At 42.1% G+C, this 25,581-nt stretch overlaps 2 protein-coding genes across 10 annotated transcripts in view; one reads left to right on the plus strand and one right to left on the minus strand.

Moving 5' to 3' along the window:
- Positions 1-10,744, plus strand: part of BOC (BOC cell adhesion associated, oncogene regulated) — a 75,170-nt gene extending 64,426 nt beyond the window's left edge. For 5 of the 8 annotated variants that reach the window (XM_083611815.1, XM_083611814.1, XM_083611813.1 and 2 more), the window contains 9 exons: positions 537-743; positions 1,889-2,070; positions 3,943-4,048; positions 5,065-5,187; positions 5,934-6,155; positions 6,541-6,767; positions 7,881-7,951; positions 8,718-8,908; positions 10,072-10,744. In XM_083611815.1, the coding sequence (XP_083467941.1) occupies positions 537-743; positions 1,889-2,070; positions 3,943-4,048; positions 5,065-5,187; positions 5,934-6,155; positions 6,541-6,767; positions 7,881-7,951; positions 8,718-8,908; positions 10,072-10,253 (1,511 nt within the window). In that variant the 3' untranslated portion in view covers positions 10,254-10,744. The remainder of the gene's footprint in view (positions 1-536; positions 744-1,888; positions 2,071-3,942; positions 4,049-5,064; positions 5,188-5,933; positions 6,156-6,540; positions 6,768-7,880; positions 7,952-8,717; positions 8,909-10,071) is intronic. The other 3 variants (XM_083611818.1, XM_083611819.1, XM_083611817.1) reach the window with 1 other exon arrangement.
- A 518-nt stretch (positions 10,745-11,262) lies between these two features.
- Positions 11,263-25,581, minus strand: part of CFAP44 (cilia and flagella associated protein 44) — a 38,965-nt gene continuing 24,646 nt past the window's right edge. The window contains exons 23-35 of one of the 2 annotated variants that reach the window (XM_083611808.1): positions 24,688-24,890; positions 22,921-23,113; positions 22,016-22,193; positions 20,354-20,872; positions 19,377-19,580; positions 18,694-18,889; positions 18,197-18,307; positions 16,859-16,989; positions 16,433-16,549; positions 15,662-15,863; positions 14,152-14,312; positions 12,471-12,605; positions 11,263-12,080 (exon numbers count right to left, since the gene is read on the minus strand). In XM_083611808.1, the coding sequence (XP_083467934.1) occupies positions 11,895-12,080; positions 12,471-12,605; positions 14,152-14,312; positions 15,662-15,863; positions 16,433-16,549; positions 16,859-16,989; positions 18,197-18,307; positions 18,694-18,889; positions 19,377-19,580; positions 20,354-20,872; positions 22,016-22,193; positions 22,921-23,113; positions 24,688-24,890 (2,536 nt within the window). In that variant the 3' untranslated portion in view covers positions 11,263-11,894. Of the gene's footprint in view, positions 12,081-12,469; positions 12,606-14,151; positions 14,313-15,661; positions 15,864-16,432; positions 16,550-16,858; positions 16,990-18,196; positions 18,308-18,693; positions 18,890-19,376; positions 19,581-20,353; positions 20,873-22,015; positions 22,194-22,920; positions 23,114-24,687; positions 24,891-25,581 lie in introns of those variants that run through there. The other variant, XM_083611809.1, reaches the window with a different exon arrangement.

Below are 25,581 nucleotides of genomic sequence, written 5' to 3' on the forward strand. Positions count from 1 at the left end.
AGATGGTCATCCAACCTACTTAAAAGCCTCTAAGGAAGGAGAAGCCACCACCTTCCGGTGGAGTCTGTTCCTCTGTCAGAAAGTTCTTCCTGATGTTTAGTCAGAATCTCCTTCCTTGTATCTTTAAGCCATTGGTTCAGGTCCTACCCGCCGGAGCAGGAGAAAACAAGCCTGCTCCATGCAACACTTCAACAAAGAATGATTTGATTATGATTGTTGCGGCGGGAGGAGCCTTGAAAAAATATGCAATTTCAAGAGGACACTTTTTACCGAGTCCAACTAGTCCGTGTGTGCACCTTTATTAATACTATTTATTAAATTTCTATACTGCCCTTCATTGAAGGATCATAGGGTGGTTTGCAATATAAAAATATATACCATGGTAGCAAGAACACCTTTTCTCTCCCCCGCTCCACTTGTCTTCTCCCTCTCTCTAGCACACTATTTCATCTTGCAAGGAAAGTTCACTACACCCCAGCTTTCCCAATCTAAAACTGGTTGTAGTTCTGCTAATGTTATTCTTCTTTTCCTTACAGCTCCCGAGGCTCCAGATCGCCCCACCATCTCGATGGCTTCTGAGACATCTGTCTATGTGACTTGGATCCCCCGTGGAAATGGAGGCTTCCCCATTCAGTCATTCCGAGTAGAATATAAGAAACTGAAGAAGATGGGGGACTGGGTGCTGGCCACAAGTGACATCCACCCTTCTCGTCTCTCTGTGGAAATTGCAGGACTAGAGAAAGGTAGGAGATCTTCTATTCCCAGCATATAGGCTTCCTATGGTCCTTGGAAAGACTTAATAGTGACTTCATATCTTGCCTGCTGCCACAGAAACCATTACCCACGCCAAGGAGAAAAGGTCATTTCCGGGTTGGCTAGTAATTCATGGTCCTCTTCCGGAGAAATGTGAAATTCTGCAGATGCTTTCTTTAATCCTGAAATTATTCTGCGGAGACCAAAAGCTTTGAATCACTGTATCCATGCCAAACTGGATACAGTGCAAATGTGTCTAATGGCAGCCCAACAATTCTCTTTTTTCACACGGAAAGCTACCACAGATGGGTCAGTTAGGAACAGAAACATGTGTGCATGTGAGTGGAAGTTTAACCCTCTCCCTGCTTGCTGTTTCCCCACTTCAAGTGGAACAGATTGCCTCAGGAGATGGTGGGCTCACTGCTGGAGGTATTTAAGTTGAAGCTGCCAGGGGTGGGGGCAGTGTCCTAGATTAAGCAGGGGGTCCATCCCTAGTCCATGGGTGTAGCCAAAGGAGGGCAGGGAGGGGCAGCTGCCCCCCCCAAACCAAGTAAATCAATACAAAATAACTAACTGAGGTTCTTCCCCTCTAACATAAAGCCTGGCTACGCCCATGCCCAAGTCTACAGTTTTATGGCTCTACAAAGTCACCCACTTTGTATCTTCCCTCACTGCAAGATTTCAAGCCTTTGTTTACCCTCACAAATACAGTTTTGAAGAAATGGCAGGAAGTAAAATGGTTAATTGTGTGTGTCCTTGTATCCATTTCTCCAAACTTCCACTCTAAAGCAGCTTTTCATGCAAAGACAAAAGCCATAGACCAACTATTCTTTACACTTGTTGGCATGTAGCATGTACATTAGCACTCAGTCTCTTCTGTGCATCTGAAGTAAGGTAGCAAATGTGATCTCTTGACCATTCAGACCAGGTTAAAAAAACACCTGAACCTTTTAAAAAGCAGTCATTGTCTGGGGCAGCAAGAAAGCCCTGCTGCTATTTTGTTTCTGAAGTATGTCATTTTGCCACCTGCTAATGTGGAATGTCTGAGTTTTCAGGAAGAGATGAACAAGGAAAATACCAAGGTCAGAGGTCTGCTCACTTTTCTCCTGCATTGTTTCTCCATTCCATATTCTAGGCACATCCTACAAATTTCGAGTGCGAGCATTGAACATACTGGGGGAGAGTGAGCCAAGTGCTCCATCTAAACCACATGTGGTATCGGGCTACAGCAACCGTGTATATGAGCGCCCTGTCACAGGGCCATACATCACCTTCACGGATGCCATCAATGAGACCACCATCATGCTGAAGTGGATGGTAAGCAGGGGAGGCAGGAGCTGGAACTAGAATTCAAATTTAATTATCACTATCTTAAATTTCCCTGTTGCTTCCCTTCTTCTACTCTATTGTGCTGGACACTTACAGTGTCACTGTTCTGTGTTTCAATACTCAAGCACACATTTGATTTTATTGACTTTGTGGCTTAGATCATTTATGTTCATTGCATTTCAGTTAAAAGTTCCACAAATGAGCAGTGTGTGTGTGTGTGTGTGTGTGTGTGTGTGTGTGTGTGTATATATATATATATATATATATATATATATATATATATATATATACCCACCCCCACCCATCACATGTAGCACTTTCCAGCCTCTGCAAAGTCCACATAATAGCTTTCATATTGGCATTCATTTTGAAACAGAGGTTCTCAAACTTCTACAGAGTGGTCTCTTTTAGCTAAAGAAAAATAGATAGTGCACTATCTGAAACACAAGTATGTGCCTTTATAGCTTGTACATTTATTCCCCAGTTTGTAGCAATTGTGGGAAAGTTTCCCATTATTTCTCCTGTTCTCCTACTGCAATATCCTATGCCTGGGAATAGTCAGTGTTAAAAATGTTTTAAAAAGTTATCAAACTGCTTATTGCTAGTAGATTCTCATGCATCAACCCCAAATCATCTCTATTTTCCTGCCTGTGGGAAAATCCATCGCAAACAATGGATTCTGAGTGGTTAATATGAACACAACAGCAGGAAGAAGGAATGAGTAGGCAAATGATGGATACATAGAAAAGGGGAAGAGTAAAAAGAGGTCCCCTTTTCTATGTAGCTTAATGGTAGAACACTTGCCTGGTAGTTTGCATGCATATATGACAGTCTCTGGGTGAATCCCTGACATCATCCACTAATGATTTCAAGTGGCAGGGCTAGGAAATAAAACTGGTAGTGATATACTGCCGATTAGTATTGACTGTACTGGGCTTGATGTATCTCTGCTCATATGCAGTACAAAATGAGTAGTGAGCTGAAGATTGACAGTGAGAAATAGTGGCCTTCTTTAAGACCATGTATCTGCCCTACAGTTTTGAGAACTCCTGCCTTAACCAAACAAGACAGCAATTGGTTGTAGGCACAAATTGATGGATATCCACCCCCCATATCTTCCACTAGAGAGACGACATACCCAGCAACTTGTCCCTAGGGCCATAACTCTCTTTTTGGTGAAAGTAGGAGTTCTATCACAGTGATAATTATATCACTATCATATCCTATGCTATCATAATGGATTTTTTAAACTCTTTTCCTCAAATAACAGTGCCAAATAACAGTGTTCAGGGCTGAAAGAACAAGATATATAGTTCAATTCATCATATGATGAGAACATCAAAGTGTAACTTGTGCAAAATATTTAAGCCTTGGGTTCAGCTTTACTGAGGATCGCAATACTGAAGCTGCATAATGCTCTATTCCTTAAAAAGCCTGTACAAATACATTTTGCACCTGGCTCCACTCATTACCATTATTTTGCCGTTGTCAGATCTTGGTGTTCCAATACACACTGAAATAAATCCCACAATCCAGAAGTCTGCCCAGTCCTGCCTTATTCTCTGCCTCTGCGATAAACACCAACACTTTTGTGGTGTAGTGGTCAAGAGCGGTGGACTCACAATCTGGTGAACTGGGTTCGCTTCCCTGCTTCTCCACATGCAGCTGCTGGGTGACCTTGGGCTAGACACACTTCTCTGAAGTCTCAGCCTCACTCACCTCACAGAGTGTTTGTTGTGGGGGAGGAAGGGAACGGAGACTGTTAGGCGCTTTGAGACTCCTTCGGGTAGTGATAAAGCAGGATATCAAATCCAAACTCTTCTTCTTTTGTTAATTTCTGCCTTTTGCTCCTTTCTATAGTACATTTCAGCCAGCAATAACAATACTCCAATTCACGGTTTTTACATCTATTATCGACCAACTGACAGTGACAATGACAGTGATTACAAGAGGGATACGGTAGAAGGTAAGGATACATCAGCTGGTTGGATCCCAAATGTTAAGTGCCCCAAATAGTCTACTGAGAGCTTATCCACACTTAGCTTTTCTGCCCTTTTCTCAGGCACAGTTTGCACTTTAAAGCTCCATATCCAAGGGCCCTTTTTTGCCCTGGAGCTTTCCTCATGAAATCTCGCTCTTTAAAGCTGAATTCAGAGCAAATGCCAATCTGGGTAAAACCCCAATTGCCATTTGTTGCGCTCCAACTTTAAAGAGCAACTTTATGCAAGGAAACCTCTGGGACAAAGAAAAGAAAAGAGTGTTCTGAGTCCTCCACTGCAAAGTGTTTATATGAAATGGGCTTCTCAGTTGAAGCTGTCTGGGTGACTCATTGGGTTGCTGTGAAGATAAAATGGAGATGGGGAGCCATTGAGCTCCTTGGAACAACAGAGGGGTGTAAATATAATAAACAAGTCATTTGCGTTGAGAGGAAAGGCCTATTGGCTGGGTGGTGTGAAGATTCAGCTACTGTATTTCTGACTAATCACAGCAATACAGAAGCCCTTTCAGTACTATGTCCCCCTCCCTGAGAGGTTCAGAGGGTGGCAACACAAGAACGGGCCTTTCCTGTGGTAGCTCCCCAACTGTGGAATGCTCTCCCCAGAGAGGCTCGCCTGGCACCTTCATTACATGTCTTTAGGCGCCAGGCAAAAGCATTCCTCTTCAACCAGGCCTTTGACTATTAAATAATCTATGAGTTGTTATGATGATTGTTTTATTATGCTGTCTATTGTTATGATTTTTATTATTGGTGCTCTGAAATGTGTTGTTAAAGTTGTACACCACCCTGGATCTTTTGATAAAGGGTGGTATATAAATTGAAATAATAATAATAGGCATTTCCCAGCAAGTGGGGGGGGGGGAAATTGTGTTTGTCCCATGTCTATATTGCTGTGTGATAATAGAGTGATCCGTTTATGGCATTGGGATAGAGGTGTGAATAAAAGGAAAGTGACACTTGTGTGTATGTTGCTTCCAATTCAGGTGACCGGTACTGGCATTCTATCAGCCACCTCCAGCCAGAGACTTCATACGACATTAAGATGCAGTGCTTCAATGAGGGTGGGGAGAGTGAATTCAGTAATGTGATGATGTGTGAAACCAAAGGTAACTAGTCCAGCGCTATATTCAGGTGTCTCAGATGCTCCTCCTCCACTTTGCAATATGAATAAGCTTGTGAAGAGATCAGGAAGTTTAGAAATATATTATCCATGGGTGATTGTAAGATACGTGTGAGAAACTGATTAGGAGAGCAAATAATATGAAACTAAGGAAAGGGAGGAGTTCTGGTGATAAAAATTCATTCATTAACTGCAGAATTTGAAGGCTAGGTATAAGTCGTCCCCCCCATTGGTGAAAAAAGTGACTCAACTAGATATTATGCAGTAAGTCAGGAGTGGGAAACTTTTTTTTTTCTCCCATTCCCTTCTGAGCCATCTTATGGAGGCCATGTGCCAGCATTGGGCAGAGCAAGAGGCAAAAATGGGCTGAGCATTGAATCCAAACTAGGTTCATAAACTATGAAGAAGCTGCAGTATGTGGAGGCTGCCTTGCACCTTTGCTACATATCTTTAGGTGCCGGGAGAAACAATTCTCTTTTTGCAGGCCTTTGACTGCCAACAGTCTATGGCCGTTTAAATTGGGGGTGGGGGGAGTATTTTGTTGGTTTATTACTATGTTATGTATTTTTATGTGATCCTTGGATGAAGAATGGTATAGAAATTTAATTAATAATAATAATAATAATAATAATAATAATAATACATTAAGAGAGAACCAGGTTGAGACTGAAAGATTGGGGTGGGAATGAAGGCTGTGTAAAGATCTTAACTATGCTTTTCTTTCTCTTGAAGCTCGCAAATCTGCAGGAGTGCCTGGTCACCTCCCACCATCTACAGTATCTACGATACATCACCCCCCACCCAACAGTGGCCATAATTTCTTAGGGGCAGGGGCCATGGTGGCTCGCTCCAGTGATCTGCCATACTTGATTGTAGGGGTGGTGCTGGGCTCCATCGTTCTCATCATTGTGGCATTCATTCCATTTTGCCTTTGGAGGGCTTGGTCCAAGCAGAGTAAGTGACTTTAACAAATGGTACCTGTAACTCTGAAACAAAGGGCACACACACAACTTTGACGGGAAACCAACCCAATTTCATGATATTCCTATTCACAGGAAATGTTGCGTGAATAACTCGTCCTCAAATAACTTTACATGTGCATGTAATTAAATTCTGACTTCCCAAAGTCATTTCATGAACCTAACTGTCTGAATTGACTTTGTGGCCTTAAAAAGCCCACTCATAACCAAGGCCCAAAGATATTCTATACTGTCCTCAGAATGTTTTTTCCTGTTTTCTTTTTCTTCCCCAATGGCTATGTCTGCAGTGTTTCCAGTTATAGCAGCTCATGTTATGTCTGTGTTCAGGCTTTAACATGTATATTATTTTGTCATTTCAGAGCAGAGCATAGATCTGGGTTTTCCTGGTGCAGGGCTGCTGGTGTCCTCTTGCCAGTACACCATGGTGCCCCTGCAAGGGGTCTCCACTCCTCGAGCTAATGGGCTGCGTTATGCAAATGGCGTGCATCTGCCAGCACACCAGGGAGCCAATGGCCATTTCCCCTCAGCTACAATTGGATATCCCAACGCAAAGTCACAGGATTACAGCCCAGATGAGGTTCAACAGGTAAATTTATATAGCAACAGCAGGGGGTGTTGAGTGACTTCTTTATCTCCTTGCCCTGAATAATGGCTCATTGCAACACCCAATGCCTAGTGTTCTGTTTCTGCCTCAGGAGGCAGAAGAGGAAGGAAAATGCTTTGCCAGAAACTTCAGTTCCCAGACTAAAATTTATTTAGAGATTATATACCCTGCTGACTAACCAAAGTTTTCAGCTTGACTTACAATATATTTAAAATGCAATAAATTATGGCAGGGCAGCTATACTATTTATATAAGCTTTCCCCTAGCGTTCACTGTTCCAGTTGCCACTCTGCAGCTGAATCTTCACATTTGGAAATGGCGGCTGAATCAGCCAGATGTTAAGTTCCTCATATGCCACGGTTTCTTCATTGGACTGTTGCCAGTGTTCCTTACAACCACAGCCTCTGGGGGCAGATGCAAAGGTCTTATAAGCCTTTCTCCCAGAATGTAAACCTGGAGAGGTCAGTCTTGTTTTTAGGTTTTTTGGATAAGCGGAAAATTTTGAACCTATAGATTCTGAATATGACAGAATAAATAGCATTTGAGCATCTAACTGGTTATTAATGAACATTTTAAAGCATCCCATCTTTTAAAATGAAGTACATAAATTCCCCACAGCCATAGAAACAGGTTTCAGAAGCCATTTGTATGCAAAGACCCAGAGAAGCAGTACAGTCATACCTCGGGTTAAAGTAGCTTTGTGTTGAGTGTTTTCGGGTTGTGCTCTGCAGCGACCCAGAAGTAATGGAACGCGTTACTTCCGGGTTTCGCTGCTCACGCATGCGCAGACGCTCAAAATGACGTCACGTGCATGCGCTGACACAGCGAATTGCAGCACACGCAGACGTGGGTTGCATTCTCTTCAGGATGCGAACGGGGCTCCGGAACCGAGGTACCACTGTAATCCTATGGTTCTGGTTCAGTGTAGAGTCCAGTTCCCTAAAGCAGCTCAATTTTTATAATCCTAGAAGCAGTAATGGTTCTCAATATCTAAAGCTGAACTCCTTTGGCATAATCCCATGCATTGGCTTTGCAATCTAGACTCTTTAATTATCTTCTAGATTTTTCTTTTTCTAACTTTTTTTTCTCTCTCAGCAGAATGGAACCAATGCGTTTCTGCAGGGGAGGGTGCCGCAAAATGGAAATATTCCAGCTGAACACCAGAGGTATGACTCTAGCCATCAGGCTTCATGTGTAATGGCAATATAATGTCACAGAAATGATGGAAACGCCTCTTATGTCAGCATTTCTGTCATGCAAGATTGTCTTCATTAGGGCCGTAAAAAATCAAAGCTCATACCACGTTTTGTTCGGCAATCTGTTCCCTTAAAGTTTTATAGAAGTGAAATTGGAAGTCCTTTAATTTCATGCTACTGATGGCACAATAGGACTGATTCACTAATTGCTTTTAAACTGAGGCAGACAAAACAAATGTATTTTATGGTAGCAGGCCTGTGTGTGTATAGGCTCACTGCAGATTAAAGAACATCTCAGAATTAGATTAATGACCTAATAGGTAATTATCCAAACATGTATCACCAATTTAGTGAGATATAGCCCCACAATTCTGCTCTCCTGCCTTTGCCATAGATCATGATCGTTACCCAACCCAGTTAACCCTACCTTAACCCACCAAAATCAATCACCTATCATACCTAGTCACTGTCTGCTCCAAAATACATGGCAACCTCATCCTCTTGATAACCTCTGTGAAATGTAATGCTCAGTATTCACAACACAATTGAAATTGCATACTATATTGTTGTGTAAGATTATATCCTACTGGAACCTAGAACAATGAGCATGGAAATGAACGTATGAATTCTGCCAAACTGTGTCCTTTTTGTTTCTTCAGTTAACTTGTATATGAGGAAGTTAATCAGAGCATAATGGAAGATGATGTCCTCAAATTGCTTTTTCTCTGCAATTTAGGTCACCTAGTCCTGGACCAGATCAGAATTCTTTTCTCTATGGGCTTCCAGATGACTCCACACACCAGCTGCTTCAGCAACATGACAGTTGCCATCATCGTGAACAATACCTTGACCTGTGTCACTCTGTGCCGCCAGGCAAAATGGGCAACTCCACTAAGGAAATCATGAAGGATCCTGTCTTCCATACAGGTCAGTGGGACATAAACCATAAAAGGATATTTTTGCTCCTGTTGCTTGCTATGCATTAACCTTTGGAGGAAAGTTGCTGCTTTCAGCTCCGAGGGTCTTCTGGCGGTTCCCTCACTGCAAGAAGCTAAGTTACAGGGAACCAGGCAGAGGGCCTTCTCGGTAGTGGCGCCTTCCCTGTGGAACGCCCTGTGGAACGCCCTCCCACCAGAAGAGAACAACAAGTACCAGACCTTTAGAAAACATCTGAAGGCAGCCCTGTTTAGGGAAGCTTTTAATGTTTGATGTATTATAGTATTTTTATATTTTTTTGGAAGCCGCCCAGAATGGCTGGGGAAGCCCAGCCAGATGGGTGGGGTATAAATAATAAATTATTATTATTATTATTATTATTTCTACATCTAGGGCAGGACCTTGATGTGAAAAGCAGAGAGAATGGTAGTCATGGACTTTCTATTCAGTTAAAGTTCTGCATTATTTGCAAGTTATATATGGTGGCATATACAGAAACTAATGTTCAAGCATTTGAAATATACGGCCTAGAAAGATAGATCCAATAGATCCAACTGGAGCATATTCAAATTTCCAATGACATTGCTGTGCTTCCAACTCAAAACTGCAAGCATCTATATCAATTTCAGTAAATGTCAGAGAGTGAATTTTGATTTGGAAAATGTCAAGTATTTTATACTAATGCAGGCTTCTTTCACACAATCATTTTTGTGTTAGTGTAACAGAAATGACTGCATGAAATAACAGTGTAGCTCAGGTCTGAAATGTCAAAAACAATTACCAAAGGGTTACTTGGCATTTACTAATATGCCTTTTGCTGGCAAATGGAATAAATCAGAGTAGAAACTTGTCATTAATTGGTGATTTTTCAGAATTTATCAGTAACTGGCAGAATTTGCAGACATTTTCCACTGGCATCACTTTTACTAGAAACTCTTAGCATTTCAGTATATGTCACTTCATTTTTTTATATTTTCAGTAATACAATCATAGCTTGCTATCTGACAAATTGTAGTAATCCTTCTGGAAGATCTCCAGAGCAGGGATTTAAGCTCTTTTGGTGGATTTTCATAGTGAATTCCTTTCAAAGTGTTTTGAAGAATAGTGGTATCTGACCAAGGACACACTTTCATTGTCCTTCCTTGTCTTCCCAGATTCTGCCTGCTGCCTTGGTCTAGTACCAGTTGAAGACGTAGAGAGGACAGATTTCTGCCAAGATGAACGACAAGTGTGGCCCCCAAACACAGTGGACACTTGCTTGGCCGGAAGCACAGAGAAGCATCTGAACAGCCTGCCACTGCATGTTCCCTTAGAGACACTTCCTGGCACCAGTTAGGGAACTAATTGCCTTACAAAGACTATTCTAAACAGAAAAAGGGTTATTTATTTTTGTATTACATCTCTATTTATATATTTATGCACTTGTAAATAGATGTGTATCTGCCTTCTATAATTACGCTGAAAGAAATGGCATCATGCGCAAGAGGTGATAAACTGAGGCAACAGCATGTACTTCCATCAGATCACGACTTGGAAAAGGCAGCTTCCTACTCTCAGCAACAGAATAAGCACAAGGGCAAGAGCTGCATTCTCCAGCTGCAAGAAGGTGTCTCTAAATGGTGAGATTATGGGAAAGGGTCTTTACTTGCCTCCCAGCAGGAGGAATCTCATTGCAGAATGCCAAAGGAAAACAGATATAAAGTAGGTACCATATTTATCTGCATTAACAAGCAATATATACAAGCACAGATTCTGTGATAGTGTGCCTATATAATGAAACCAATGCCATGCTTCATCAAGTAAATAAAGACTGTTTCTTCCCTTTGACTGAACTTTTATTTAGGTTCCTTATACTTTGGTAAAGCCTCCTTTCCTCATGATACAGTCCGCTTAGCATTTATTTTTCAACAAACACACACCTCATTAAGATCATGGACAACACTGAGGAAGAAAGTTTAGCACTCAAAATGAAACATTTTAAGCTTCTGGTTTCAGTGCAAATTTAGGGGTATTAATGTGATCAGCTTCTAGTCTATAGGAAGATGAGTCATCTAGGACATGGTTTTTACCTATAACCATTTCATTAAGCATCATGAATATCTACTGGAGCAGAAAGAGACCTTTTGTTTCTTTAAAGTAATAGCTTCCCTTTGAAGCCAGAGTCTGGCACAGAAATGTGTTTAAAAGTAAATAAATCAATCCAAGTGTTTTTATATATATACTAGTATATATAAAAAGCTGAGAATTCTCCAGATAGCAAGCACATCATTTGAAGCAATGCTGAGTTCAGTACAAAGTATAAGGTGAACAGCTCCAGGGCTGAATGAGGACATCAGAACAATTGCTATATTGACTCAGATTTTATTGTCAATCTCATAAGTATTTATCAACAACACAGTTCCAGGTTGAAAGTACAGATATGGAGACACATCTGCATCAAGATACTAATTGCCCAATTAGGAGGACAAGGCTGTATATCCATTGTGCCTGATCTTGCATATATTTGGATCAGGAAGTAAAACATCTATTTGAAGACTTTAAGACAGCATAGTTAATTATGCCCTCCAGATGTCGGCCTTCATCAACGATGACCATTTGGCCAGGCTGCCTGGGTTGACCAACACCATGTCCCCATGTGCCCAAAGCCAACGGGGCACTAAGTAAAAGAGATAGATGGGGTTGCTACTATTTTCTTAATAGTGCCTCTTGTGCCTTTAGCAGCCATATGAAAGACAAATTCAAGAGCTGCAACTTTCTCCCATCAATGTATCAAATCACTGAAGGCAAGGAAAAGTTTCAACATTCTGCCTGGCCTATGTTATTAAAAGGTCCAGAATTTCCGCCAAAAGGGGAAGAGCTTTAAGACCAGGACACATCATATGAAACTTAAATCTCAAGGGCTAGCTTGCTAATTATTCTCATGCAGTAGGATTGATATGCATAAAAAATGAGAACAAGGGAACTACATGAAAAGGATTTAATCCAGCATCCCACCTTGAGGATATCCAGGCTGAGATGGTGGAAAGATGCGGCCATCCTTCCTGCTTAGGAGAGTGATTTCTTCTTTCAGGACCTCAGCTTCTTGGGCTTGTAACTGGACCAGTGCAATCAGCTTCTCCTTCTCCTCAATATCTGATTTGCGAGGCCCTTGGAATTCTGCTCCCTGAAGAAACAAAAGCCAAAAACTGCCCTCAATCACAGACGAAACAATGACATTACTTATAGACTCCAGGTACAGAACACTTACAACACTTTTGACCGTAATACTACCAAGGAGCTCACTCCCTTCTTGATGCTGGGCAAATTACTTCCTCTGGTGATTGGTTTGTGTCATTCCTCTCACCCAATGTGGTTTAAATGCAGGCACACATTCAATACGATGAATAAACCAGAGAGAAAATGTGGATCAGGTTATTGAGGAACATGAATAACACCCTCCCTAGGTAGAACAGAAGCTAGTAGGGTCAGTTTACAGTTATAACCTCTAAAGCAGCCCGAAAAAAATGTTTATTTGGCTTGCTAGTCAGGAACAAGTGATCAAAGCAGCACATACCAGGTTATTCTGTAGTGCGTCCAACTTAGTTTCAAGTGTCATCTTCTCCATACAAAATGTGTTCATTTGCTTCAGTTTGCCAGTATTTTCTTGTGTCACCATCATCAACTCTTGACGCAGGTCAACAATTTTATCCTGCAACAGAGCAAAGATTTGCTGGAGTGATAAAAATATGAAAGCAGAACTATGAGAATGCCATGGTCTGGGAGCTACAGAGCCAGAGTAATAGCAGCCAACAGGTCAAAGAACAACGGGGGGAGGACGGGGAGAAGAGGGACACATGGCTTGAAGAGCTGTTTAACCTTGGCTGTCATCAGTTTTTTGCATACTAGCCGAAAACAAAATTCATCCCCATTAGCAGTTTTGAGTTAACAGAAGCATTGCCTTAGCAAAACTGGCTCCTACTGTCCTCTGGATCTCACTGCCCTGGATAAATTATTGGCCCTCTGGACATTAGCTGGGCTATCACACTCTACTTGTGCATAGAAAATAACAGCAATAACTAAGGAACCTTGCAAGTGCTTGTGATTACACTCAAATTACAAATCCTAGATTTGAGGGCCTGGAGTTTTGCATATAAACTCCGTCTCTCTTAATCTCTGCAGTAGAGGAGTTCCTGGGTTAGCAATTCACCATGTTTCTGATTAGTTCCAACAAACCTCATTCAATGCCACAAAAAACCTGTTGGCATCTGATAAAGAGAATGACATGTGTTTCTGCAAACACCATGAAGCATGTTACAGAACTTGCAATTTTAAACTGTTGTCAGCTACCCTCCTGAGTGTTGCACAGTAGAAGGCAGGACCAAAATCTTTTTATACATAATAAAATACTGTGCTGGGCTCTTGCCAGCAGGTTGGAAGTAAAGGTCCTTCATTTTTCTGGGTGTTCTTAAAAAAAAAATACTTCCTCACACACCAGAAACAAGGGGAGTGAAATAACTGGGACTGAGCTACATCCACTCGAGCTGGCTTAGTTCAATATCCTGTATGAGGGTATCTTGGGGGGACCTCACATCACAGCCTTTGCCATGTCTTTTCAGGGCATGCTGCCAATCCAGCCCTGACATAACCCCTACTGATCTTGGAGCTGACACTGGTGGGGCCAGGACTGCAGAAAGGGGAATTAAACATTGGATAGCTCTCCCCAACTTCAGGGAAGGAGATCCAGTGCTTCCTATGGCCCTTGTGATCCCCTATCAGGGGCCAAAGATTGTGGGCTAAATTATATCTTGCAAGTGGTTTGGTTTGGTGTGGAGAGGGTAGTTCTGTCTCAGTCTTTGCACAGACGCACCGAAGTAAATTCTACAGGTTTCCTAACAGAAAGGGCACAGTACCAGATTATAGCAGTTGTATGGTTCTGACGTGCCAGGAAACATTTTCATAGCACTGCATACATGATTTTCCAGACTGAGCATTTGGATAACTAATATACCCTTCCTTTGTGTGATACTTGTCCAGGATACCTCACTCTTTGCTTGACAAGTGTATCTTCTAAATAATGATGATGCAATTATCACATTGCCTTCTGCCTCTTAACCAGGGTTTGAACTCTTTCCTGACTAAAAGGCAATTTTCATACAGGAAATCCTCATGTTACATGTCTATTATCTAGCCCTACCCCCTGGTCACACTTGCAGGCCACCTGGCTGCATCACAATGTGATTTAGAACAAGTCTTACCTCCCATTTTCTTAATTCTGCAGCATGAGTTTGCTCTTTTTCCATCATCTTCATTTTGAGTTCTTCCAGATTTGTGTTAACTGAAAGAGTCTGCAGGGCTTCCAAGTTCACTAATCGGCCAAATTTCAGCATCATCAGCTCATTGCATTTCTCTTCCAATCCTGCAAGATGAGTTTAAGGCCTTTGTGTTCTCCCTATTTTCCTTTTTTAAGATATGTATACCTACACACACAGAATACTACTGTGCATATTCAAAAATCCAATTCTAAACAGTGCAGCTTGCGGTAGCACAATCTGGGGGAGTGTGCAGGTAAATTAATTTGCATTGCAACAAAATGATGGATGACATGGCTTTGGAGAAGTTCTTTCCATCTCCAGAATACCACCAGAAAAGGTGGGTGTGGTTATTCTTTTTTGTACCAGATTTATGAGATACTTCAATCCTACCAGTATTTTAGCTGTTGCGATCTTTGCCGCAAGAGCCATCCACAGGTAATCTGCTGCACTCTCAAGAAGTCTTTATACCCAGCCCTGTGCAGCAATAAGCCATCACTGGCACAGCAGCAGTGACAATAGCCTCTGAAGTGGCTCTGACATATCGTTCCAAAGTTGGCACAGCATCAATCACACTGAGGAAAGAGTCTAATCCTATGCACTGCCAAGCAAGCTAAGCACTGTTTGGAAGGATCATTTTCTCTTGCATATAACTGCCTGATGCCCTTCTCTAGGTATCCACACACCATCAGAAATTAAGTTTGGTGCCCAGCTTATAGAATGCTCTCTGCAGAGAAAATCACCTGGCATAAAACTTTGTGGCTTTAAGGCACTGGGCAAAGACTTTTTTATCAGCTCAGGCCATTTTAAATGGCAATACTGTCATTTTTCTGTTTTAAGCTAATCATCCTACCGGCTGTACTATTTTTTTATTTTTGCAAAAAACAAAAACAAAACCCCCACCTAATTTGTAAAATGCCTTAGAAGGCCATTAAAAAAAATGAAAGGTGGGATAGAAATGTTTTAAATAAGGAAGAAACAAAGCAAGTTGAACAGTGCAGAGGGTGAGGTCCACAAGGTTCTCAAATGTTTTACACGCCTAGATTCATTTCAGGTTTGCAGCAATCCTTTAGGTTGCTTCACACATTAAGTTGGGGAAAATAAATGTTTTCTCACATGGGCACACACCACAGGGAGGCATGGTCAACTGGGAGTTCTCAGTAGCATGCATTCATATTGCACATGTGTTTTACATTAGAATGCTTTTTCACCATGTATAATATGGAAACACAGCAAATGTCTCTGTGCAACATTCAGCTCTCATTTTCAGAAGTAGAAATAGATACACATTTCTTCTGAAACTGAGGCTTTGTGCCAGTCCTTTCATTTGTGGAAAGAAGCTAAGGCACTTAGAGTATACCTTCCAAGCAATAATTGTCAGTCATGTGTGATATGCAGAGAGGAAAAGCCTTCACACACCATATAAAAAGAAACTGGAAACCCAGCATACACTCACGGTCAATCTTAAGCATCATGTCCCTCCTGTCTCGAATGAGCTGTTTGTGCTGCTGCCGGGCCTTCTTATAGAGTTCTCTCTGCTCTAGTTTCTCCTCCTGCAGGACCATGATCCTCTGCTGCAAGTTCACCAAAGACTGGTTGGTAAACACCAACGACTGCGAGAGGTCAGGAGGGATTTCTCCATTTGAGATATATTCCACCTGCCAGAAATAACCACAGACTTATAAACGTCTCTGGAGCAGAGTGTGTGGCATTGTTGCATCTATGAAATTCCTCCGAAGTACACATGGCACTCTTTGCCCATGAGCTGTAACCCTCCAAGGCTGCTTATGAGCAATAGGGGTCCATGGTGGCAGGGGGAGCAATAATCAGACAGCAATTCCTCCCTGGATAAAATGTAATCCCCAGAGTCCCAGGTTTCCTTTTAAAAGAAAGGGCAAGTCAATGAGACAAAGAGAAGGCTAGACTGAGACACGCTTCATACAGACCAGGAGTAGCCAATGTAGTGCCTTCCAGATGCTGTTGGATTACAGTTCCCTGAAGACCCTTGGCTTATACTGGTTGAGGCTGATGGGAGTTGTAGTCCAGCATCTGGAGGTGACCATGTTGGCTATCCCTGAGCTAGACTCTGGGCTTGCTTTTCAGTCTTTCCTGCTGGTCTTCCCTGCCTACCATAGAAAACAATTCAATGCCTACTGCAACTTATTGCAGAATATTTTGGTTATCAAGAAGTCAAAGTCGGAAACAGGAGCCCCGGTTGATTTGTTACCTGGTGAAGTTTTAGAGGCACAACTACATAGAGCTCATTCAGTCTCTGCTGCTTCTCCCGCTGATAGGCCTCCAGTTCCCAATCCGCTGCATCTAGGCTGGCTGCTACTACTTTCACCTTAAAAAATTAAATAAAATAAAAATCCAAATTCAAGCAGCAAGACCTTGCCATGAAGTCCTAAATCAGCATGAAACTGTGATGAATATGAGCTGCAGGGTCCAATCCGTCCATGGTTTCATGAAGAGTTGCTTCACATGATCCTTTTGGGATAGAGAACCATGGGCTGAATCAGAACGTCTTGCGGTTCTGCCCTTGGCAAAGGACTCATGTGACGGGTTACCCGCCATGGCCACATCCCTCAGCAAAACCAGGCACCAAGAAATGGCAGGATTCCTGTTGGGTTGAACTGGAAAGAAGTCACTGTACCTTCTTGGCCAAGAAATCATAGTCTTTTCTGACATTTTCAACAGTTTTCTTTTCCTCCACCAAGGCCTCCTCAATGTCCAGCCGCTTTTCTCGGAGCTGGAGTGTGTTTTCAAAGAGTGCCTCGTCACAATCTGAGAAGAGGAAGAGTCCGGATTAAGCAACTGCTTTGATTGGTTTTTTTTGTACGCTTTGGGTTTGAGCTCCATGTTGGGCAAACAATTCCTGCATTGCAAGGGGTTGGACTGGATGACCTCATGGTCCCCTCCAACTCTACAATTCTGTAATTCTACGCACACCCCATGTACAGCACGGACAACCACCACCATCCCAGGAAACATAAGAATCTGCCTTATACAAAGTCAGAGCATTGGTTCACCTAGCTCAGTATGACCAACTCTGACTGGCAAAAGCTCTCCAGGGTTATAGACTTGGGGAATTCCCAATTCCACCTGTATTTTCCAGGAATGGAAGCAGAGCACACACAGAGAGATGCACACATCAGCAGTTGTGCCATTTCACCAGAACAGGGTAATTCTCCCTGACAACAGCTGATTTGATTAGCAGTGTAATGTCAGAAGGTGGGATTTCTGAGATTGCAAGTTTTCCTCCAAGGTTCATGGAGACAGGTTGCTCAGCAATATCTATGTGTAAATATGTTGATTCAGAAACTGATTTACAAAACACAACTCTTGACAAATAGGAATGCATCAGCCCCAGTGTAACAGGCCTGTTTATAGGGGACTTGTGATACTGAATTACCTAAATCTGCATAAACAAAAATAGGTCACTTGTAGGTTTTGTTGAAGATTTACAAACCTATTTTTGAGAAATCAAAGTCTGGTAACGGGACATTATTGCTTCACACCATTAGATGGCAGCAAAGGGCTTAGACCAAAGTTTGAGCCACTAGGGATTCCTATACAGATAAGTAACACTTAGAAAATTAAAATTCAGTAAGAGTGTGAAATTCTTCCCTGGGGCTTCCCTGTCCTCTCGGGAAAAGACATCAAGGCTTCATATCATACATAAATTGGTATTTGTCTAGTGTTAACTCCTTTATATTGCTAACATACCAGCTACTATATTAGCAAAGCCGCCCTAAAAATCCAGAGCTACTATATATATCATAAATATGAAGGAGGCTGAGCTTCTGGAATGTCGCCTGTTCTTGATATTCTAAGTTACATATAAGCAAAGCAGATAGAAGGAGATGGCCCAGACAGTAGCAGCATCTCCTTAAATCTCAAGTGAATAATCTCTTTTCAAAGGCTGATACACAGCCATCTCCAAAGATTAAATGAAACTTGGTATTAGCAGGAGGAGGTGAACATGACTTACTTTTTGGACAAACAGAGTCATCAAAGACTTCATCCTCAGATCCGGACTCTTCCTCATCACTCTCCAAACTAGACTCTTCATCGCTCTCTTCCTCACTCTCTTCATCTTCATCTGGAATAAGAAAGCACCATTGTCACACAGGCAACTCCTGTTGAAGTAACACAGCCCAGAGAGCAAGCTCCTTCATCACGGGGGTCACCAAGGTAATATTCAGAGAACTCAATGCAGCCATTAAAACGGCAGAAGGAAGTGTCCAATACCCGCTGCTAATCACTGATCAGGCAGCACAAAGCAATTTGCAGAACCAACAAAGCCAAGCCAACTCATAGGCTTCTGTTGAGAGGACTAGATTGAGACTAAGGCTGAGATTACGGGGTGAATACACTGAGCAGAGGTCACAAGGTGGGACACGCATAGTTTAGTTCTGCCTCCACAGCAATGTAGAATTTGGTCAAAAGGTATACGGGGCAACATCGACATGAAACAGTCTTTCCTACCTCCTTCGCCTTCCACTTCTTTCTTCTTAACACGCTTGATCCTCTTCTTTAGGACTTTAGTGAGGAAATTAGCAAATTTGTTGTTTTCCCCCAAAGACGCTTGGAAAGTGGCATAAAGGATCTTCTCTCGTTCCTGGAGCTTTGCAATCTCTGCTTTCTTTTCCTCAATTTGTGCAAGATAGCTATTTAATTTGTGCTTCAAAGAAAGAAAAATAGCATTTAAACTCCACGTGAGCAGCAATGGACACAACTATTACAGTTTGCTTAGCTACTGGGATGAAAGGAGGACTTATCTGTAAGAGAGGACAGAAGCACTTTTCTCCCCTGTCTGAAGAGGCTCCTCGGCCAGCCATCGGGCTGCCATAGGGCAGCCATCGGGGAAAATCCTAGAATTGTAGAGTTGGAAGGAGCCACAAAGGTCATCTAGTCTAAACCCCCTGCAGTCCAGGAATCTTTCACCCAATGTGGGGCTTGAATCCATGATCCAGAGATTAAGAGTCTTATGGTCTACCAACTAAGCTATCCTGCCTACAACTCCTTCCACCTGTGCACTTTTTGGGGGGCAGAAGTCTCCACTGATGAGGGCTGTCCCTATCACATCTAGAATGGCCCTCTAAAACCAGCAGAGGAAGGTCTCTTATCAGGAACTTCAAAACCCAAAGCCTTTTATACGCCATGCATACTTGCATTTCCTCCTCCTCACTGGAAAGGCTGTTGACACGTTCCTGGAGAATGTTCTCATGTTTCTCAAAGTTCTTCAGGAGAAGCAGCTCTTGAAACCAAGTGATGTGGCGTAGGTCAGCAGTTTTCATCATTATGTCCAACTTCAGTTTTTGGTGACGAAGAAGGCGAAGCTCAGCATCAAAGGTAATCATGAGCTCATGAACCTGGAGAGAGTGTTAAGTCAGAAGCAGCACTCAAAAAAGGAGTAGAAGAATAATGTCAACAATGCTACTGTATTAAATGAACAGTTTTAACTGTGCCTCATTACTAAATTAACAGTTTCCTGCAATATTGTTGTCATTCTAAAATAGTAATTAGTGAAGCTAAAGAACAGTCTGAAGCCATTTCCTTCCAAATTGACATTTGTCCAAAAAAAGGCAAGTATCAGCCTAGGGATACAGTTTTTCGTCTACTTCTAAAGCATGCATTCTGACTGGTGGCTGGGTCAATAGTATAAATTCTCCCAAGTTCACGCAGTTCACTGATGTGGGATTAATCAGAGATTTGAACATGAAAATCCACAGAATTTTTCACAACTGCTGACATAGTTCAAATTTACTTTAGAAACTGGATAGGAACGTTACAATCATGATACGCTAAATAAAGGCTAAATACAAAATTCTCCTTGCTTTCATATTATCATTAGCAGAAGTGGACCAGTTGTCTGACGTATCAAAGCGTGCAAAAATTTGGAAAATTAAAGACATTTTTATTTTGAGAAGCTTTTCCAGCTGGGTGAAAACGCATTGATTCTGTAGTGTTTTTAAACCTACATTTAATTGCATGTAGTTTTGGTACCATTTTAAAAGCTATTTTTAGTTGGTTTGTGCAAATTAACTTGAGACCGATAGGAAACGGGATCCACCAAGGAACAAATTTAAAAGACTTCACTTGGGAGCAGAATACGGCCAGTCGGCTTTGAAATATTTTCTCTTACCCTCTTGACCAAAACCTCTTGCATATAAATGTTCCGAATCTCCGCCCTCTTTTCGATTTCCAGTTCCAAGTCTGTAGGCTCCACTGCCTCAAACTCAAAAGATTTGACTGTCTGCGCAGCAGTTCCAGATGCTATTTTCATCGATTTCAAACTTGTCGACCGCATGGCAGCTTCTAAGTCCTTTATTGAAGGGGCACGATAAAAGCCTCCTCCGAAACCCCCTAGACCTCCGCCCTCTCCTGAAGGAGCTACTGGCACCATGTCCTTGAGCCTGGCCCGCTCTTCCAGGTCATGTTTGAACTTCATGAGCATTTCAGTGTCATACTGGAACTGTTTCTCTGGAGTCTCTTCAGGAAGGAGTTGGGGAATTGGAGGAACAGGGACATGTTTGGATGGGTGGAGAGATGATTGGATTTTTTTCAGTTCTTGCACCACACACTGGATCTCTTCAATAATAGCCACCTTGAGGTCTCGGAGGGACACGATCCATTTGTTCATTTCCAGTTTCTTATCGTGTATCTGAAAGGAGGGTGCATTAAGGAACTCGCATTACGTCAATATTCATGAACCCGTCCACCAAGACACTCTGCTTCCGCTCTTAGCACTACCTAAGCAAAATAATTTCAAAAGGAGACTCCAGTGTGAAACTGCTGAATTGCAATTCATCAAAACACTCAACTCAAGCCATTTGGGTCTGAATAGAGACAAAGGTTTGCTTTCCAACTACAGATGTTCATTTGCTCAGTATGCCAGAGTGATTATTTTATCATCTATAACTGCTGTTGTATAATGTCTCCATATTTATTTGTATACATTCTAACTCAAATTGAATTGTCACTATCTGTACATTTTGCATTCCATTTCTATCTGATTTCACCGCTTACAACCCCCTCCCCATTTTCCCATGTGTATATATATTGCCACAAAAGAGGATCTGAATAAGTAAGTGGACTCTAGTCCATGTAAGCTTATCCCATAATTAAATTTGTTAAGTCTATAAGGTGCTGGAAGACTATTGGGTTTTTTGCTGTAGCAGACTAATACAGCTACCACTCCAGATATTGCATTAAAGATGACTATTTATAGTACAGAGGCAGGATTATACGGGGGGGGGGGGAATCCTGTATTCATTCATATAGGCGTCCTGTTATCTCACTCACCTGCCTCCTTTAGCTCAGTCCTAGAAGTATTAATAAAAATAACTACTACATACCAACCCAGGCCTCAACTTCACACCTGGACTTGGGCCTGCCAGTTGTGGCTCACTTCATCCAGTTTTCCACTTTCTTGCTCTCCATGATCAGGCAGCATTAGTGGGGAGGCTTTTTCCCTAAATATTTTTTGAACTTCTACGGAACTCAGGCTTCCCCCAAGTCTGCTAATACTTCTGTCTTGTGCATGGGTGATACGATTTGAAGTACAGAAGCAACAGCACTCAGAAAATTAAATCAGGAATGGGATGGTTTAAATAGCTTTTTTTAGTTATGTTATGGTTTTATTTGTTTTTTTAAACTACTTTTGAGTTCTTTCTTACAATCAAGTGGTATATACATTTTATGAAATTATGAAGGAAGAAAGTTTCTCTGCCTTCCAGTGCAAATGCTTAGGAGAGGACAGAGGGAATCACACAATCCAAAGGGGGGGGGGGCAGAATATACTTACAGCCACTTCTAAAGATGCCAACTGATGAGTTTTCTTGTCAGCATTCATTCTCATGTGTTCAGGAATTTTGTAGTTAGTAGCCGTTTTCAATTTGAAGTCCCCCATATTCTGTTGGGCCTCTTTGATATTTTCTACATCTTGGGGGTCCTCATAGTCATCGCTTGGTTTGCTCTTGAATCTGACAAGCACCGGTGAAGATAAAAGCTATCAGTCCAACAGGCAGCATCAACTCACTCACTTTATAGCGTTTCATTCATCAAAGAAGCTGCGGCACTGTGACTGCCCAGCTCTCATCTCATGCGGAGGCAGCAGGAAACAGACTGAAACCCTTTTATATTGAAGGGAGGAAATACAAATGGCAACAGGGAAGAGTGCTGTGGTACTGAGCTCCTGCTTCCAAGCTCTCCATAGGCATCTGGTTGGTCTGTAAGATGTTCTAACTCCCTTTCCTACTAATTCACATGGAGGCATTATTGGAGAACAGACTTAGAAGAGGACTAAGCCCAGAGGGGATGGTTGGCACCAGCCTGACCCTTGCCAGGTCTGCTCTCCCAGTAAGCAAGTCTGTCTTTCTTGATGTAATTGCCACCTGCCTGCATGTAAGAAGTTTGTCTAGCTGATTGCCGGGGTGTGTGTGTGTGTGTGTTTGGTTGCTGGCTGAGTGGATACAGCTGGGCTGTGGGTGTGGTCAAGAGCCTGCCTTATAATAAGGACAGGCTTTGCCACTAGCAATGGGGTCACTCCTTTGGGTCTCTACTTTGAGGAGATATGAGACCATATACCACGCCACGATAACATTTTGAAGTAATATGGGCCAGGTATGATTACTATTTGTTTATCAACAACATCCACCAACGATGAGCATTTAAAAAGTCTTTTCTTTTCTTTTTTTTACTCTGACTCACAGTTCATCCCATTCATTCCTTCTTTGTTGGATCTTAGCTTTGGCTCTGTCTGCTTTTTCAATAATTTTTCTAAGTTTTTCCATTCGATTTTCAACAATGCGGCTTGCCACCGTGTGTGGATGCCCCTTTTTTTGCAGCTTTTCTGAATCCACTTCTTCTTCACTAATAGAAGCCTGGGCTGGAAATTTTGGCTCTGCACAAATGCGAAGAAAAATAAAGTAACATGCTTCTGTCCATATCATCCTCACAGGGTTGTCTTAGTAGAGTGCTGCATTTACATCCACTTTGACAAAAATGTTGTTTCATGGGAACAGTTTCCAAATTCAGCTTGCTGAATACCAAACGAGCTGGCCCCAAGGGATTTCCTCACAAAAGTAGGTTTTAAATGACATCTTCTGATATTTCCTGCTCTTTGCAAAGATAGCATCTGAGGAATTCTCACTATGGCCCCTCAATGTTGTAAAATGCAAAGCCCACCTAAGCTTCTGTGTGCAGGAGGGACTTTGTCCCAGATTTTATCTTGTGAACCACTCTGAGATCTTCTGATGAAAAGTGATATATAAATCTAATAAATAATGCCTAAAACATTATTTCAGCATTACTTTAAATGTTAAGAAAAGTCATTGTAATAATCCTTCTATATCAAAACACCACCACCTTTACTGGTTGCCTTCAACTAAGCCAAGGAACAAATTCTCCACTTTTCTGGCCGGTGAGAGTTCCAGGGGCAACACTTTATAAGTTGGCTTCCTTTGAAGGAGAGAGCACTGGAGGCTCACAACATAGATTTGGTTTATTAACAAATAGACAAAAAGCACCTAAATGGAGGCAAGCAGCAAACCATTGGCTTATCAAGTAGCAGATTGGCTACCCCACATCACATTGCCAGAGAGAGGCAACCTTTATCTGAATAGTCTTTTAGCCTTCTGCTAACTTTGTGATTCTCTCTGCCCTTCTTTTTCTATACACAGACCAACATACATACAGCTTTTACATTAGCACCCTCATCTTAGCTGGTGTGTGTGTGTGTGTGCGCGCGCGCGTGTGTGTGTGCGTTTGTCACTTTCTAAACTCTGACAGAATCCAACAATTTCCTAGCTCCCATGGAGGAACTATCCATTAGCTACTCCGGACCACTTAAAAGCCATTTCCCTTAAAAAATAAAAGCAAGGTTTCCTAGGCACTGTTAATAATAATTATTATCTACCAGCCTGTGATGTACAATCCCATGACAGTGTTCCACATGTGTTAGCACTATATAGAAAAACTAAATAAAAAATATGGGTACGATCGCACAGCTGGCAAAGAGTCACATATTGGCATGGAGTCTGCCCTCAATAAACACATACAGTACAATTTTGACCGGACAGCACTTTTGTAGCACTTGTCAGCGCTAAAAGCTGACAAGTCAAAGGCAGCTCTACCATCTGCTCTGATAAACTGCAAACCCGGTATATTTCTGAAGAACCAGTGACCTACTTGCTTAGGCACTTGCTACTCCACTATATTAAAAAAAAAATCACAGTATTTCACCAAGAAGAAAAAGAAAGTATTGTGCTTGTGGAGGAAACTGTTGACATTCAATGCAATGTGGGAAACTCTGTTTTTGAGCAGCGCTAGGGAACTGCTTTTTGAAATATAGTGTGAGGATACCATCTGACAAACCCTCTGGTATAGAACCATAACAAGTAATATAAGATGAAGGCTGGGGAAAAAATATTATCTTATGGCTGTGATAGTTCTGCCACAATGTTTTCAAACCCTTACTGGCATCCTTTTGGGTCTCTGTCCTTTGGTCTGTGTCTTTTCCTTTATGGTCATACTTGCTCTGCCTTCTTTTCGCTGCTTGACTTTGCTTACTGACATTGTACAATTTTTCTGAGATCGACAACAGTCTGTACGTGGAGATTCGGTGGTTGCTTCTCATGGCACAGACCACAATGGTGTCATATTCCAAACTGGCCCGAAACCTGAGGAATCAAAGCAAAGATCTAATTTTTTTAATACATTTTCTGCTCCATAAAGTTGTCTTGGCAGGGATCCACCAAGCAGCAACAGCCTCTATGCCAGGGTCTAGAAACCATTTTTCTGTCAAAGGCAGCATTCCCTCCAGGTTAATCAGTCAAGGACTACATGGCAGCCACTCGGAAGGGCTAGAGCTAAAATTAGATGGAGTTTGCAGCATTGCGTAGTTCTCTTTCTCTGTGCCACCCAAAGAACTCCCTTCCTGGTCTGTAACTGTCAGCTCAGATCCCTTTAGCGTTTATATGCAAAATTAGGGATTCTTTGCCCCAATGTGCATCATCACTTTACGCTTGCTTACAAGTGTATTGACCTGGTGTGAAGCAGCTGTGAATCAGGCAGATTTTATGTTAGCGAACTTTAGGAAAGGGGCTGAAAATAAAAAACAAAAGGTATTTGTATAATAAAGGTAAAGGATCCCTGAGAGTTAAGTCCAGTTGCAGGCGACTCTGGGGTTGCGGCGCTCATCTCGCTTTATAGACTAAGGGAGCCGGTGTTTGTCTGCAGACAATTTTCCAGGTCATGTGACCAGCATGACTAAGCCGCTTCTGGTGCAACAGAACACTGAAACCAGAGCAGTGCATGGAAACGCCGTTTACCTTCCCGCCAGAGCAGTACCTATTTATCTACCTTCATACA

The sequence above is a fragment of the Podarcis filfolensis genome, assembly GCF_964270895.1.
Source record: "Podarcis filfolensis genome assembly, chromosome: 4".
Taxonomy (NCBI): Eukaryota; Metazoa; Chordata; class Lepidosauria; order Squamata; family Lacertidae; genus Podarcis; species Podarcis filfolensis.